Genomic DNA, 17,916 nt, shown 5'->3' with positions numbered 1-17,916 from the left:
TGATGCCTAAAGTGTGGAAGGTGGACATGGTTTGCCCAAAGCAGCCTGGCAAGCCAGTCTCCAATGCTTAGAGGTCTAGTTAGGCTCACCAGTCCTGATCTAAGCTGTGGAAAAGTTCATAAGTGAAGCTATGCTAGCAAATGAGGCATATGTATAGTAATGATGTAGAGAAGCAGGCTCATATATTGCAGAAGTTAGCATCTCTGTTTCAGATCAAATTAACAAAGCTGCAGTTGTGCAGGCAAAGTGCTACCATTCATAGATCTGCTGGCAGAGGCTACTAGAAAGCAATGGGAAGTCCTTCTTTTCACTAGCCTTATGGATGAATGATTTTATTTACTGCAGTAGAACTTTGCCATAGACAAGGACTCCACTGTGTCCTTATTTTGTAGTGCCTCAATAATAAGCTTTTATTATAGATTCCTATCTTTTTCACATGACAAGAGTAAAGGGTATATAAAACAATGATGTATTTCTTCTGTTTACCGTATTTTTCGCTCTATAAGACGCACCAGACCACAAGACGCACCTAGTTTTTGGAGGAGGAAAACAAGAAAAAAAATATTCTGAATTTCAGAAGCCAGAACAGCAAGAGGGATCACTGCGCAGTGAAAGCAGCAATCCCTCTTGCTGTTCTGGCTTCTGGAATAGCTGCGCAGCCTGCATTCGCTCCATAAGACGCACACACATTTCCCCTTACTTTTTAGGAGGGAAAAAGTGAGTCTTATAGAGCAAAAAATACGGTATTTATTTATACTATTATTAGTTTTGCACACCATCCTATACCCGCAGGTTTCAGGACGGCTCACAGGATAAAATCATGATATAAAAACTACAAAATATATAATCAAAATAAAAGCAAGAACAACCCAATAACCCTTCTCCCCAAACACATTTTAAAAGGGCATATTTGGATCATGTGGCCATGATTGAGTAGCACAAAGGATTATAAATACAAGTGAATATAAGATCTAATGGTATAGCTGAGTGTAAAAACTAGTTAAGTATTTTGAGGAACTGAATATTTGAGATGTACTGAGTATTGTGACAATCCTGGAATTTTTCTGAAGGCTGTATGTTTTTATAACCTGTAAAAAACCACAGAGTTGAGTTACATTACTTATTTCGCACACATATACACACAGAACTCATTGATATTCCTGAGAGATTAACAAAATAGGAAGAATTATATGACTCACTTTTGTTGTTCCAAAAATGTTTTTGTAAAGGCTGTTATTATCCAATAACTTACTTCTCTGAAATCCTTTGTCAAACCTAGTAGAAAAGGTCCAAATCATATTTTCACCTTCCTAAATTAAGAGACATTCAGCAGCATTTTATATGCAGGCATTTCATAGTATGTGTGGTGTTCCAGAATGAAATGAATATTAGCTTAAAAACAACATCTGGGGCTGTCTGTTTAGTCAGCAAGGCGGCTGCTGAGTGGAGCCAAAGAATTTGAAGGGGAAAATACTCTTACAAATATAGCAAGTGGTATAAAGCTTTTTGAATGATGATTTAATATACTTGGCTCCTTGTTGTAAAACTTTTGGATCACTTATGGGTTTAAATATAAAAATGTCCTACCACTAAATTGTCCAGCACAAAACAAGTTTTGCTGCTGCTAGAGGAGAAATGGGAATGGCTCTCTAAATGTGCTGAGATTCATTTAGTTCAATGTCCATATAAGATGATATACCCTACACTTCTGTGTGCAAAGTTTACCTAGTACCTGACATGACTAAAACTCAAGTTGTAAAAACTCTGGATTATGAACTTCTTTACAAACCGAAAGTTGTGATTCTTCAAAGAAGCTGTTATAAAAGTGCTGCCAGATGATATTTTAAACACAACACCTTAACTGAAACATGAAACATTGTTTCATGGGTTTAGATTTCAAGCCTTCATCAATATAATAAAATAGAGATTATTGTTTTATCAAATTACTGTATTGCTTTAGAGTGTTAGCTATGTAGCTCTTAGCCACACTTTCAGAGTAATTTTTGGACTAACATAAACATGACATTGTAGAATGAGGAAAGTTAGAAGGCATAAAATAAGAGCATATGATCATTTAGCTGGGCTGAGTTAATTCTCCCAGTCAGATACATAATTTTGTCTCCCGAAGACAGACTTTGGGGCTCCTTAATCTACATAATCTAGTACATGATCCAAACTTTAAATGTCTTCAACCCAGTGCTTTAGAGAATGGATCATGTTGTTGAGAGTAATGTATTTAGTGGTAAGGGTTACTTCAACAAATTTGTCTAACCTCTTGCGCATTTTATTTTAAACTAGTCTCCTTTCTCAGTCACTGCTTTTATGCTTTTTTTAATCCAAAGTCATGTGAACAAAGGTCTGCTCTCACATGGGGCTTCCCCGCCTCTCCTTCCTATTGCAGCCTCCTACCCCCCTCCTCCCAGCCATCCTGAAGAGTCAAGGGATCTGCTGGAATGGGGTAGGTAAAGGCTGTGGGGAAAAAGGAATGGGCATGAAAGCACCATTGTGTGTGAGTAGCCTTCTCATGCAACTCTGGATCCAGCTCCCCTGCCTTCAAGCCACTTTCAGCTTTGTAAGCAACCTGTTTCCCTTTAAAAGTACACAATAAAAAACAAAATATTTCCCTTGAACCTACAACTGTAAAGTGGATGGAAAAAACCTGCTAGTTTGTTGATAGTAGTGGTGGACAAGCATGAGGTTCTGTGAAGAAGAGACTGATATTTTGACAACTAACTTAATCAGATATTTATATTTTGCCAGCATTAAAAAAGCACTTTGAAAGCTAGTAGTGTTAAAATGTAAGGCTTATTTGTTGTCCCTGCAATTTATTTAATGGGTATATTCTAGTACTTCCAGTGGAGCAGTTAGAGAGCAGTTTACCTGAAATAAGTTGCATGTATGTTCCTTAGATTTCACAGTAGATCATTATGTCTTAAAATAAATGAACAGGAAGAGGAAACACAACTTTAAACTTTGTTTGTGCACTGGAACAGAACCTGGTAATTCTGCGAAAATGCAATCTAGAGGACACAAGTGTTTATTGTTGTTACTATTATACAAATACTATTATGCATAATTGTATTTGGTTTTCTATGAATAGTTCTACACTGGTTTCTTTCACATCTGTCTAAGGATATCCAAAGGTTATGCATGCCTTTGCCATTGTACCCAGGCTTATGCTAAAGACATCCACTTGGATTCTTTGTGAAAACCCATTTAACTTTAAAGATTGCAGCCCACTCCTAAACATGTTTGCTTCATGCAAGTCTCACTTAACACATACTTGATGGTCATAACTTCAGAAGTGCTTATTCTGTAAAATGTGGCTACACAAAATGGCATCTTCTATTATGTGTATTTTATGTAGAGTTTATACATATACTGCAAATAGAAAAACTGGTCCCAAGAAAGTTATTTGTGTCTCTTACAGAAAGAAATGAAGTGTAAAAGACATAGGATAAAATGAACATGAATATAGGCAGTTCACATGCAGAAACAGGAAACCACAGAGCAACAGAAGTTACTTGAAGTTAAGCATCAACTGTGGAGTTTCTGATCCTGTGAAGATTTACTGGGTTGTTTTGCTCATACTGACAAACTGTCTTGGTGGTCATTTTTAAGAACTATTGTTATCAGGCAAATAAAGTGACTTTTTTGGTAGTCTGAGTAGGAGGGTTTTAGCAAATGTGGCATTTTGCAAATATTTAACAACAATTTAACTAGTTTGGGAAAAGAATGGGAGGTGCAATAAAAATAATGTCTCCATTGACTAAATTAAGACTCATTTGGGACAGCCTAACTTGGGCTGTCTTAACACCTTTTAGATAACCAGTTCTTTGATCTCCTTGCCTTGAATAATGTACAATGGGGAGAAATTTACTTCTAGCCAGTGGAAGAAGTCTGCCAACAGGACTAGATAAAAATATTTAAGGCCTATGTTAGGGGGCTCACTTTTGAGGTTTGCCAATGTTACTGCTGGTTGTTCTACTGCAATTAAAGTCATGGTATCTCTGTTCATGTTAAAGGTAAAGGGACCCCTGACCGTTAAGTCCAGTCGCGGATGACTCTGGGGTTGCGGCGCTCATCTCGCTTTACTGGCTGAGGGAGCCGGCGTACAGCTTCCGGGTCATGTGGCAAGCGTGACTAAGCCGCTTCTGGCAGACCAGAGCAGCGAACGGAAATGCCTATTTATCTACTTGCACTTTGATGTGCTTTCAAACTGCTAGGTTGGCAGGAGCAGGGACTGAGCAACGGGAGCTCACCCCGTCCCGGGGATTTGAACCGCTGACCTTCTGATCGACAAGCCCTAGGCTCTGTGGATTAGACCGCAGCGCCACTCCCGTCCTGCATGTTCATGTTAGGTAACATTTAATGGAGTCAAAAGGGTAAGAGCCAAGCGGGGGGGGGGGGGATGAGAATTTATCATAGGGTGTACATGGCTTGTACCAGGCCTTAGTCCACTGAGATTAACTAGATTCTGGTGCCATGTGCCATCCTCACAGTCGTCTCCCCTGCGTAACAACTTGGTGAAACATGATGGCTGTCACATATTTACTGGCACTAACTTGCGCTGGGCCCTTGGGTGTTCTTCCATTACACAGAGCTGACTCAACAGGACTAGCACTGCTAGGACAGCAGCAATCCAGAATATCAGAATCACCACAGTGGGATGAACCATGTTTAATAGGATTCCTGTGTCACTGTTGCTCCAGCCTGAATACAGGGTCCCACCAACCGTGCTCCTTTATAGTTTTAATCTTAGTTGTGAGGTTTATAATGCCTTAGCAATTGTCAGGGACTGGCTGGATACAGAGGAGTGGTGGAAGGCACCAGCTGGGAAACCCCGAAGGGACACACACACACACACACACACACACACACACACACACACCGAGCCAGGAGATTGGTGGTGGGACAACAATGAGTGGTCAGAGGCAGAAGAGGGAGCAGACTGGGAGTAGAAGGCTGGAGAGGAGGGGAGCCAAGAGGCAGAGATCAGGTAGGCTACTGAAGAAGCCAGGGAGTCTCCCCCTCCTGCTGTGACCAGTTTCCCTCTCCACTGGTCTCCCAGAACCCAAAGAGGTAGCAAAAACAGACAAAGCAAAGACGTCTCAGATTGCTTGGGAAGTAGCCAGCAGAGAAGGAATCTTAGAGAGTGGTGGGAAGGCCGGGACCTTCAGTCCTTGCAACTGCCTCATTGGGACAAGATCTCCTGGGAAGAGTTGCTGTGCTTACAAGACCTGAGCTTTTTTGTTTCTTTGAATAAAGAGTTAACTTCACTGACATCTTGTGAGTTATTGCTGACCTGCCCCTGACTCCCGCCCTGGCAGCAATCATGTTTTACCTGTAATGTAGCTATTACTTAACTATTTCATCTGAGGTCCTGCTCACACTTACTCAGTCGTGATGCTGATACAGTGGAATGTCATCCCCTCCCTAGCCCTGACACGATATACTTCAGTGAGCACTGTGAAAACCTAGCTTATATGGAAGGTTTTTGGTACTTGCTGAGGTTGTCTCTAGGAGCTGAGTTTGGTTACAGGTTGTTAATTTGCTTGGTTTTGTTACTTTATTATTTTGAGATTCTGTAATTATGCTGCTGTGGGTTTTTTCTTTTTTAGATTTGGTTCAACAGCAAGTTTGTTTTATAGAGAAGGGTGGGAAGTACCTTTTAAAAAAATAAGTACCAGGATTATCGGTAACCAGTATTTTCCTGAGCCCTTTATTCAGCCTTCACTTCCAGTCTAGGAACATATGAAGTGAACATATAATTAAGACCAGTTTGCACTTGTGCTTTGTGAGTAAGTTGTGCACGATATTTCTGGCCTGTATACTGCTTCTCTGTATATAATCCACATTCTGATATTGGGTTGTACATTGACTGAATACTGATGACACAGTTAAGAAATGGATCTAGGTGCAGGCTACATAATAGGTGTGACTGTAATTTCTGTGCTTTGTCTGTAGCATGGGAGCAGGATCACGCTGTGCACTGGGCTCTTGTTTTCAGGTACTCAAAATATGGGCTACTTCCTGACCTGAACAAGAGCAGCAATTATGAGTGGCACCTTGGTAGCCCTTCAAGAATTAACCTATTTGGGAATTTGCTTTTCCACTGTGTAACACATTAGCTGTCCTTGGTAAGTGTTGCCTTGATAAAAATGGATTCATTAATCACTCTAAAGACAATGTGATAGGAGCGTAGATGAAATCTCAAAATTTCTATTGCTGATTGCCAAATGTGTCTAATGAATGCTGGTTCAGGTCCTTGTTTGTGCGTCTGATAGATGTTCTCCAGATAACAACTTTGCTCTCTGTTAAAAAGAATCATTAGTGTCTGGATTTTACGGGGTTGAGCTTAAGATGGATACTTTCATCTTGTCTCTTAAGGAGTGAAAGCTGCTTCAGAGGGAATTTCAAATTAATCTTTAGCTATGCATACAGTTCCTTATCTGTGCAAAACTTAAATTTGGGGGTCCAACTCAACCATGATAAGTCATAAACTCTGTGACATCCATTCAGAATGATTTATTCATAATTGCACTACAGGATTGCAATGTGGAATTAAGACTGAAATTGCCTAATTACCTCTGTCAAGGCAAACATTCACTGTAAGAAGTTGTGTTGCTTCTGAGATACATACAGTACAGCATTCCACTCTCTCGCTGCTTCTCTCAGTTTTTTTTCTCTCCTGGTGGAGAGTATCAGCAAGCAACATGTGCACATTCACTTATTTATTAATTTTACTAAAATAATGTATGTACCACCTTTCATTTTAAAAAGAAATTCCAAGGTGAATAACAAACAAAAAAGAACAAAATATAATAAAACCAGCTCACTAAAAGGAAGAAGTTAAAATCTCAGTCTTAGTAACAAGGACACAGGGCTGTGTAGTCATCACTTGACTAGCACTATGGAAATATAGCACAATGCAAATAGTAATTGCTTTTCCCAGAAGATATGGAGGGAGCCATAAGACCTACTGTCTCAGTAGTATACAATGGAATCCCAAATGAACCATGAATGGCAAACAACAAGTGATAAATCAGGTTAAAAACACATTTAGAACAAGTCTACAATTGATGCAGACTGGGGAAAGACTTCAACTTAGAAGACTTCTTCAAAGTCTTCAGGTGCCAAAAAGGTAACTGCGATGTCACCAATCTAATATTCAAAGGGAGGGAATTCCAAAGGGATGCCACCCTTAGGGAAGTTTTTAATGTCTGGCGTTTTGTTCCTTTATTATTATTATTACTACTACTACTACTAAAGGCCGATTCCAACATTGTGCAGGGCAGACCTCCTGATAAGATGGTATCTGCTGGAGTCTCTAAATTGCAGAGCGCAGTGATCAATTAGGTGTGTAAGGGGTGAGATGATCTTTCAGGTAACCTGGTCCCAAGCTGTATAGGGCTTTATACTTCAAAACCAGCACCTTGAAGTTAGCCCCAGTACCATTTCCCTTGCATGCACAGTTCTGATCTTGCTGATTGCTCCCTGCAAAAGGTACCAGCCACCTTCATAATTAGCTTATTAACAGGCAGAATGGTTGGAGAAGTATGGTGATTGCATTTCTAGTATGAAGCCTCCAGAAACCCAAGCACAGCTCCCAATGCTATCCTATAAAATTCTGACCATCTTGGCAACCCAAGTAAACTTGACTTAGTTTATACATTTACTTCATTCTTCCTCCTGGATCCTGTGTTTCCTGTTCAGAGATGTCAGCAATTAAGCAAACAGTAAGTAGGAGTAAAGCCACACAAACTAATTGGGAAGGAAGATGACATTAACCCTTCAGAAAGAGTTGAATGAAAACTAATGCCTGTTTCTAAACTAGGAGTACATATGTGTGTGATGCAGAGAGACCGTCCCTGGCTCCTGCAGCGCTGGGAGCAAAACACCTGTACTCCTGTTGTTCCTATTAGCCCTCTGCCGTTTGCATAAGGACAATCTCTGTTTCATTGACTATTTTGCAATAATTGAACTGGGTTGAATAAGAAGTGGTCAGTTAGCGGTATTTGATTGGTCACTTGATTAGCCACTCAACTTGAAATTAGAATAGTATGCATGCATGCATGTATGTGTATATATATATATATTTAAAATTTCTCTTAGAATATGAATGTAAAATCCTGCCTCTTTCTCGTTACAGCTAAAATGACTACTGTATAAATGTCATATAATAAATGGCGTCCAAAGTAACAGATGCTATAGTCTGGTACCAGAAAAAGGTAAGCGATGATTTATCTAAAAAAAGAGAGCTTCACTTTGGTTTGGTATTTAGCTAGTATTGCTTGTAATTGTTAAGAGTGCTTGCTTGCCTCCTTCTATATCTGCTTGTGCTCTGCCATGTGTCCTCCCCCAGAGTCTTTTTGCTCCTACATCTCCCACTGTCTCCTCATCTACCGTATTTTCCGCCCTATAGGACGCACCGGCCCATAGGACGCACCTAGATTTGGGGGGGGGGGGAATAAAGGGAAAAAAAATTATTCCCCCCCCCCCAGGCACGGGGCTGGGGCGGGGGAAGCCCGAGCTTCCCCTGACCCCAGCTCCCAGAACAGGAAGCTCTCCGCAAGCCCGAGCTTCCTCCGACCCCAGCCCCCAGAACGGGACCCAGAGCCATGCCGAAGCTGCGTGCAGCTTTGGCATCGCTCTGGGAGCTTGCGGGGCTGGGGGAGGGGGAAGCCCTCCGCCAGCCTCCAAACCAGGTCGGGAGACAGCGGGATGGCGTGCTGCACCTCCCTGCTGTCCCCCGAGTTTGCAGGGCTGGCGACGGGGAGGAGCAGGCTTCTCCCCCCCGCCAGCCTTCTAACAAAGTCGGGGGGCAGCGGGATGGCGGCGTTCCGCCTCCCCGCTGTCCCCCGAGCTTGTGGGGCTGGTGGTGGGGCTCTCCAGGCTTCAGCGAAAGCCTGCATTCGCCCCATAGGACGCACACACATTTCCCCTTCATTTTTGGAGGGGAAAAACTGCGTCCTATAGGGCGAAAAATACGGTATATTTTCTCCTCAGAGGCTGGGAACTCTGAGAAGGCAAGAGGAGAAGGAGCTTGCTTTGCATTTTAGCCTTACTCAAGAGTAAGGGTGTATTTTCAGGCTCAGGGAAGATGCAAAGGAATAGGGGAAAGGCATCCTTGAAAAGTTGCTGTGGTGCAGTACTTAAACAGAGCTGCTCTATTGAAGCTCTGTGCCGTGCTCTCTGTTTTATAACATTAGAATAAGTGTGTCCTTAAGTTTAGAAATAAGTGAGAGAGCCACCTGTTCAGTTCTTACAGACCTTGCAAAAGACAGACAAGAATGGACCATTAAGAGAGCATTTTTTCCTATCTTCCCGGCCCCATGGTTTCTGACAAAATGGCTGCCGTGAACCAGCAAAAAGCTAAAATGAAGGCTTTTTTAAGGCTGCTTATTTGTTTACAGTACTACACGCAGATCTGGAGATCTGAATCTGCAGTGTGTATAGTCTGGGTACTAATTCCTCATGTTTTAATAAGTGAATTTTTGTATAATGAACATTTGGATAGGAGGACCTGCCCTTTCAAGCACAGTTTTGCAGCAGTAGCTGCCTATTCTCTCCCTATACTATTTCCGCTGGTTGTTGCCACTTCTCACACCCCCAGGTTAGTCAACATTATGTGGCCCTTTGAGCATGCTTAGTCCTCATTGAACTGTCTTCAGTTTCCCCATTTAGGTATTTTCCCTAAATAGTTTTTGTACTTCTGGAAACAATGGGGTTGCTCTGAACCTGATAGCACTTCCCTCTTGCGTATAAATGGTGCTCTTTTGGTTACATCAGAATCTACACTTGAAGGAGGAGTATACTCTTAGTATATATGATACCAACCATACTTTTTGTTTTGATCCATACTCAGTAATTGGACAACATAATGTATATCCATGCAGTTACAGGTTTCAAAGATATATTGTTATTGTCACTTGTAACGTTACTGAATTTCAGTTTAATATAATGATAAATATAATGATATATTGTTATTGTCACTTGTAATGTTACTGAATTTTAGTTTAAAATAATGATAAAGCGGAAAGACCAATCTTGGTTATGAAAAGAGCTGAACTGTTTAATCTTTATTGCAGTTTGGTTATATAAAAATATTTTGTGTATGTCTTTGTCTTACATTAAGATTTCATGAGTGGCAGCCACTTTATTTAATTAGAAACTGGTTCTCTACACAGTTGGTCTTGGAGGGGGCCAAAATATATTTAAAGCTTAAATGTGGACACTTTTGTACGGTATGTGGGGAAACGCAACGGAAAAATCAGTGATAAATAAGCTAAGATTTTATCCTCTCTTTTTGTAACTGAAATAACTTTTCATGAGTACGAAGCAAGATTATTCTAAGGTGATAATGCATCTGTTACATCTGTGAGCAAATAACTCATACAGTGGTGCCTCAGGTTACATATGCTTCAGGTTACATACACTTCAGGTTACAGACTCCGCTAACCCAGAAATAGTGCTTCAGGTTAAGAACTTTGCTTCAGGATGGGAACAGAAATCATGCTCCGGCGGCACAGCGGCAGCAGGAGGCCCCATTAGCTAAAGTGGTGCTTTAGGTTAAGAACAGTTCCAGGTTAAGAACAGACCTGCAGAACGAATTAAGTTTTTAACCCGAGGTACCACTGTATTCTCTGAGATGTGGAGGGGAGGAAAAAGGAAAACTGGGACATTCTGGGATCAAATCAGAAACCGGGATGGCTTCTGTAATTCAAATTAAGTACTTAACCGGAGGTACCATTTTATAGGTAGCACATCTCTAGTGTTGTCTATACTAAAGGCAGTGAGTTCTCTCTGAAGCTTTGATCATCACATCAGATGCTTCTCAGAAACCCAGCAGCAGAACATAAGCAGTGGTGTTCTCCCACTGTTGGTCCCCAGCAACTAGCAGTCAGAGGTATGATACCTCTGATCCTGGAGAGTTAATATATAGTTATCATGACTAGCAGCACCATTTACAGCTTTCTCAGGGGAAATGTGCTGCAAGGAAGGGAGGTGATGGGAACAGATGTGCATATTTAGTTTATCGCATTGTCTTCATGAACGTTGTAGCCCAAGGGTAGACTAGCAGGTCTAAGCAATAAATGTGATTGATGACAACCATTGCTGTAGAACATGGCACAATTAGGAGTGTCCTGGAGCTTTAAAATGCAGCATACCAAACATTTTGATGTTTCCCGCTTATAAATCTTTGTGAGTTCTCAAACCTCAACAACCAACTGTTTAAGCCTCCTCAAGGGTGAGGATTATCTGAGAACACATGTTTTCCCCTTGAGTCATGAGAGGGGCAGATCAAAACAAAACAACAGTGCCACAGCATTTTCTTTTTTTAGATTGGAATGGATCACAGAGAATCAGGAAGTTAGCAAAAGGTAGATGGTTGCCCCATTGAACTCCCAACATGATACTAAGCATTGCATTGCATTTTGCATGGAAGGAAAGAGATTTTTAAAATATGTGTTCTCATTTTTTATTTTTATGTTGTGAACATCCCTGTGATCTTCAGATGAAGGGCAGCACACAAATTTAATGAATAATAATAGTAAATATATGGGTTGTTGTTGTCGTCGTTGTTTGCACCACTCTTCTGCTTGGTGTAATTAAGGTAAACACAGAAGGGGAGGGAAAGTCATAAAAATTTACACAATTTCTGCTTTTGAGTTTTTAGAAAGGCAGTACAAAGACAATTTTTTTAAAAACATGTTAAGGAGCTGAGCCGCCTCTTAGTCATCACCAAGTATTCCATAATGTTGACTCATGTTAAGGTCATTGAGCATTACTTAAGGTGAGTGGATGTTAAGTAAGGACTTGCGTGCTTGCATTTTGTGGATACACTCCAATGAACATTAGACTTCCTTAGGAATTCAGTTTATTGTGACTTGGATCTAAAAGTATCTTGTGTGAGTTGAAAGGCATTTGTGCAAAGGAAGTCTACCAAATTCTCCCAACTTCCCTGTCCTGTCAATTTCATTGTTCTGCATGGGACAATGACAATAAAGATATTGTATCGTCCTGCTTCTGCAACACAGTATCATTTTAGTAGATCCCTTGACCCTCAAGAATGGTTTTTTGGGGAGCAGGAGACTGTGGTGATGAGGAGCCAGGAAAAAGTCCCATTGCATGAGCACAGTTCCATTCACTTCTCTGATTAGGCCTATGATGTGAAAGGAGTAGTCTTAACAAGAGTCTAACCTATTTCTTCATCTATATGCACAATTGCATGGAATGCTCCTATGTACACACAGGTCCCCCTATTGGAACACTTGTTACCTGAAATCTGTTATCGGAACATAAGGTATTAAACCCTAACCTCTCTACATGAACAGCTGATTCAGATATTTGAACAGTTTTCACTACCTTAGTTGTTTTTGTTTTGCTGGTCAGTACCAGCCATTTCAGGCAAAAACCATGGAGGGAGGGAAAGATAACAGACAAATCGGGGAGCAGGAGAGAATTGGCAAATCAGTATTTCCTTCGTTTTGCTGTTGCTGATTGGCTGCAAAGAGAATGGGCAAATCATGGATTGGAAATGTTCTCATAGAAAACAATGGAAATCATCAACTCGCTATGCAGACACTTGCCTAACGAATTATTTGCTAGGAATGCATTGTGTTTGGAAAGTGGGACTTGCACGTATAACAACAACAATTTTATTATTTATACCCTGCCCGTCTGACTGAGTTTCCACATTCTGGGTGGTTTACAGAATATTTAAAAGATAATAAAGCACCAAACATTAAATGACTGCCTTCAGATGTCTTCTAAAAGTTGTATAGTTCTTTATCTCCTTGACATCTGAAGGGAGGGTGCTACTACCAAGAACTCCCTCTGCCTGGTTCCCTGTAACTTCATTTCTCTCAGTGAGGGAACCAGCAGAAGACACTTGGAGGAGGACCTCAGTGTCCGGGCTAAGCAATGGTGGTGGAGACGCTTCTTCATGTATACTGGGCCAAGGCCGTTTAGGGCCTTAAAGGTCAACGCCAACACTTTGAATTGTGCTCTGTATGCACTGTATAAAATGCACTGAAAAAAAATTCTTGTGTTGGAATGAGCAACAATTTACTGAAAACAACTGCAACAGATATGGCTGATGCTGTTACTACTTTTCAGTGCATGATGGTGATGATGATAATTTAATATTTGTACCCCCACCCATCTGACTGGGTTGCCCCAGCCATTCTGGGTGGCTTCCAACATATATAAAAGCATAATACAGTGGTGCCTCGCAAGACGAAATTAATCCGTTCCGCGAGTCTCTTCGTCTTGCGGTTTTTTCGTCTTGCGAAGCACGGCTATTAGCGGCTTTAAGAAAAAGGAAACAAACTCGCAAGAACTCGCAAGACGTTTCGTCTTGCGAAGCAAGCCCATAGGGAAATTCGTCTTGCGGAACGACTCAAAAAACGGAAAACACTTTCGTCTTGCGCGTTTTTCGTCTTGTGAGGCATTCGTCTTGCGAGGTACCACTGTAAAACATTAAAAAGCTTCCCTTTATGCAGGGCTGCCTTCAGATGTCATACCTTTTGATGGTTCAACTAAAACTGTAGTGTAATCACTTTGTGATTTAAAAGACATGGAATTTATAAAAACAGAAATGGTTTTAAATGATATAATACAGCTGAAAATAGATTTCTACATACAAGTGACTTGACCTTTACATTTAGACCAGCCATGTGAACATTCCAAATTTAACTTTTATATAAAATAGTTGTTAATGTTTTTAATACAGTGATATTAATTCCTTAAACTGTAGTTTTATTTGGAACTTCATCCAGAAGTACATCTACTGTCACTTCAACCTGGGCTTTCCTTCCCAATTAAGAGGCTAAATATGCATTTCAGAATTAATACTGCTTACATTTTGCTTACATTTTTCTATTGCTTAAAATATTTTAAGAAAGGCCATTATAATATTGCCAGGTTGATTAAAACAATATTTATACTGGGGCTATCATCTTGGAGGATGGTCGTCCTCTTGGACATGAATTATAAATGTCTTCTGAAATATTTATTGTTTCTATTAGAAACACCAGGCTTCGTGAGTATTGGACTACAAGTTGATACTATCACAGCCTATGCTTAAAGTGAATATCGGTGTCTGTCACAAAGCTCAAGTTTAGTCTTGGAAAGAATACACATTTTTCTTTCCACAGGACAGTAATGGGGAAGAACGAATCAACAGATATAATTTTTAAAGCAGTGATCCTTGCACTATTCCATAATTAATTTGTCTGCATTGGGTTGATTTGAGAGACATTTTGTGATGTTGTAAGAAAGATCACAGCAATATGACCATTCTAAATGAGTCCCTCCAGATTTTATGTGAAACCTGAAGAATTGGGGAGTCAGTTATGATATTAGCAGGTAGCTGGCTTTCTTCAGCAAATCCAGAATTCTGTGACTATGACCCCCTTGTTTCACAGTTGGGTATTTTATGCTAATTAAAGTAATTTGCACAACTATTTGTAATATTTGAATTTTCACTTTTGTTTGCCTGCTTGCTTGCTTGCTTTCAGAATTTACTGAGAGTCAAAGCACTCAAACACAGGAAGATAATAATGTAGAGAAAGGTGTGTGCATACTAATAGTTCTTATCACCATGTCCCAGTTAATTTATATATAGTAATATTTTCAGCAGGGGGCGGGAGTTGACATGATTTATAAATTAAGCAATTTGAAGAGGATCCATCATATTGTACCCAACGTGTGTGTGCAAAGGAAAAAACGAAGTACCATACATCCTGCAAGCTGGAAGGCTTGCCCTCCCCTTTCCGTCCTGCCCTCCCTCTTTTTCCATGTTTCCTTTCAGTGTTCTCCTTTCTGTTCAGCTGACCCTTGAAAAGCACATAGAGTTGAAAGAGGAAGTAAGAGTCATTCTTCCAATGCCTTCCTTCAGTGCTATATCCTTTTCAAAGGAGAAAAAAAGCAACCACCCTCATCACATCACAAAGAAGATGGCAGTGTGTGGAGGGAGGGGGGACTAAGTTGCTTTGCAGCAACAGGATAAACTCAGCAGAACCATTGTGCCCATGAGCACTATCTTGGCACCCCAGAACTAGACTATAGTTCTTAGCTTTATGCTCCAAAACGGCCATTGTCAGGCTTTTTCTTTGAGAAGACAGAAACGTGCCATGGTCACTTGTTTAATGGAAGTTTTGAGTCACAGGTTTTTGCTCAAGTTGTTGGACTAAAGATCAAATTTACCGTTTTTCTATATTGTGCTCTAATTTGAGCAGCGAAGCTACAGTGCTGTTCTGAATTTGTTTGTAATATATAGCCTTTTTCTCATTCTTTTAAAAGCTTTCAGACCTCCAAGATGCAACATTCTCTTCAAAGGAAGTTTTGTTAATCAAGGCGGCCTGAAAGTGGTCGTGATCAGAATTCAGCTGTTTGTTTTCCTCTGTTACCAGCAGCTAGTTTGCTATTCTAGAAACAAATCCTTTTAATCTGGTTCATTGGAGTTTTGCCTGTTAGGCACAAATGGATGATCAGTGGGATTGTTTAGGCATGAATCATGAATTAGGAAATAAACAGTTTTACAGAGCATGGCTTTGTCACTTAGCAGTAGTCATCTTAACATCTTAATAATATGTCACCTTTGTAATTGTCATATGTAAAACCTTTTTGGTTTAAATTTAGCCCCAGGGGTGGGGCGCAAGTTAAACCATGGTTTGGCATTGGCTTGTGTCAAATAAACCAGAGTTTTGGATCGCGTAATTGAACAAATTCAGAAACAAAGGCTTCTGAACTCTTTATAGCCATGCCTTGTGCAGGAGAAGGGAATATAGATATACAAGCCCAAGATTTGCTGCCGCTTGTTTGGTCACATTAAACTATGGTTTAGCAGCAGAACTTTGACATCTAATAGTGCCCTGTATGTTTATATCCTTTTTCACAATTATGTTGCATCAAATAATTTCTCCTTCAAATGAGGAAGCCAAGCCATTTAATTTTCTTGTTTTTATTTCATTGTAGTTTCAACTGCTAATTGCAGTTCTGATTCAGGCTAGTATTGGTTTAGTAACAGTTTCAGGAGCAGTTTGGAATTGGTCCAGTTTAGGTTAATGTGGGGAAATTGGAATGTTAACAAAATGGTAATTGCATATGTGTTAGGGTGGACTGATATTGTGATGTTAGTACAGTAAAAGGTAGCCATCATGTAGATGAGTTTTGAGAACCTGAACAATCTGAATGAAAGAATGACAAAGTGTATTACACACAAAAGCTCATACCTTGAAAGCTTATATTTAGTAGATCTTAAAGGTGCCACTGGAATTACTAAAAAAGATTTTTTTCATCTTGTTATTTATTATAATCTGAAGTTACTGCATTCTACTTTGCCAGGGTTCCTGCGGGCCTGATCACAACAGATGTAGACTGCAGTGGAACTCACTTCTTAATAAACAACTGAATATATGCTGTCTTTTAGGTCAAAAATTTAAAAGTAATTCAGTATCGATCACTTAAAGTACATTTCAGTAATCTAATCTTTATGTGGGGCTTCTCCTGTGCTTGGTTTGGAAACTGCAGAATCTTGCAGAATGGTTGCTGATGGAGATGAGACCTTGTAAGTATGGGGATGAGACAGCTGGGGCAGGCCTGGGAGTCGTGGGTCGGCGGTGCGCCGTTGTCCCGCACCCCTGATGGCCCTCCTGGGCAGCAGCGATATCATAAGGTCACGAATATAAGCCACACTTTAACTTTTCTGGATCAGAATTTGGGGGAAAAAGTGTGGCTTACGGTATATTTGGGGCAATATGGTACATGGCAGTTCATGTGGCCACCAATAGGTTGAGAATAGGAAGACTAGTAAAGCCCTCCTGGTGCTGATTTAATCCTTCTTGACTTTGCCCATGCTGGCTCATAAAATCTAGCCAGGCAGGGCTGGGCAATGAAGTCTGTGGTGTGGTGAATGCTTCTCTCCGTGAGGGAGTCTTCCTGGACCAGTTAAAAGAGCTTATACTAAACTGCTTCTTGAAAAAACTTATTTGGACCCAACCATTATTGCCAATTATATTCCAGTCTCAAGTATCCCATTCAGCCTTGTCGGGAGGATATGCACCATCTGCATCCTTTCTAATCAGGTTTCAGGCTCCACCATAAGATTCAAACTGCCCTGGTTGTACTGGTCAATGATCTCCTGCAGGCTAGGGATAGAGATGAAAGCTATTTTCTGGTTCTGCTGGACCTCTCAGTGGCTTTTGATACTATCAACCATGGCTTTTGATACTATCAACCAATTCTGGACCGTCAGCATGCAAATTAAAGCAAGTCAGAAATATATTTGAAAAAACAGTGTATAAGCTCTGAAGCTATTGGATTGAATAAGCCTATTCCTGTTCATCCACAACTATACATTGTACCTGACAAGCATGTGTTGAACATGCAAGCATTCCTTTTGACAGAGCAGCAATACATAATAGATTTGTAGTTTATCATACTTAGTTTCCTGTTGTGGTAAAGGGTGACTAAATCATTGATGACTAAATCATTGTAATAAATTTTACTCATTCAGTTTTGCAATTATCACATATGTACTGGAACATGAGCATTCTCTGAGTGTCATAATGGCAGTGGCAACTGTTAAATTTTCAGTGAAGCATGGTAAGAGGTTAGGAGGCTTCCTGACGGTTCATAATAAAGTCCTCCCTGTATCTTTAGTGCTAGCAAGCTCCCTCACTTCCTTTTCCTTACCTTGTCCCCCCCCCCCCAAATACATAAAAATCCTATGAACCTTTAGGTTGTATAGTACTCCTATCATCTTTAAAAGATATGACTCCACTTGTCAGTTATTGATTGAATTGCTTGTTCTCTTCAGCCTCTCTTACAAAAAGGAACAGTATCTTCAGCTTTGCAAGCCACACCTTTTATTTCGTGTAAGACGTTTGCAGTAAGTTACACTTCTCC

General features: G+C 40.4%; 1 protein-coding gene across 15 annotated transcripts in view; it reads left to right on the top strand.

Moving 5' to 3' along the window:
• Positions 1-17,916, top strand: part of PHTF2 (putative homeodomain transcription factor 2) — an 85,712-nt gene that overhangs the window by 28,455 nt on the left and 39,341 nt on the right. For 6 of the 15 annotated variants that reach the window (XM_083575110.1, XM_083575108.1, XM_083575104.1 and 3 more), the window contains one exon: positions 8,153-8,231. In XM_083575110.1, the coding sequence (XP_083431236.1) occupies positions 8,187-8,231 (45 nt within the window). In that variant the 5' untranslated portion in view covers positions 8,153-8,186. Of the gene's footprint in view, positions 1-2,401; positions 2,459-3,430; positions 6,141-7,298; positions 7,360-8,152; positions 8,232-17,916 lie in introns of those variants that run through there. The other 9 variants (XM_083575109.1, XM_083575105.1, XM_083575113.1 and 6 more) reach the window with 8 other exon arrangements.

The sequence above is a fragment of the Podarcis filfolensis genome (assembly GCF_964270895.1).
Source record: "Podarcis filfolensis genome assembly, chromosome: 10".
Taxonomy (NCBI): domain Eukaryota; kingdom Metazoa; phylum Chordata; class Lepidosauria; order Squamata; family Lacertidae; genus Podarcis; species Podarcis filfolensis.
The sequence above is the reverse complement of the archived record's forward strand: the minus strand, read 5'-3'. Positions and strand labels throughout refer to the sequence as shown.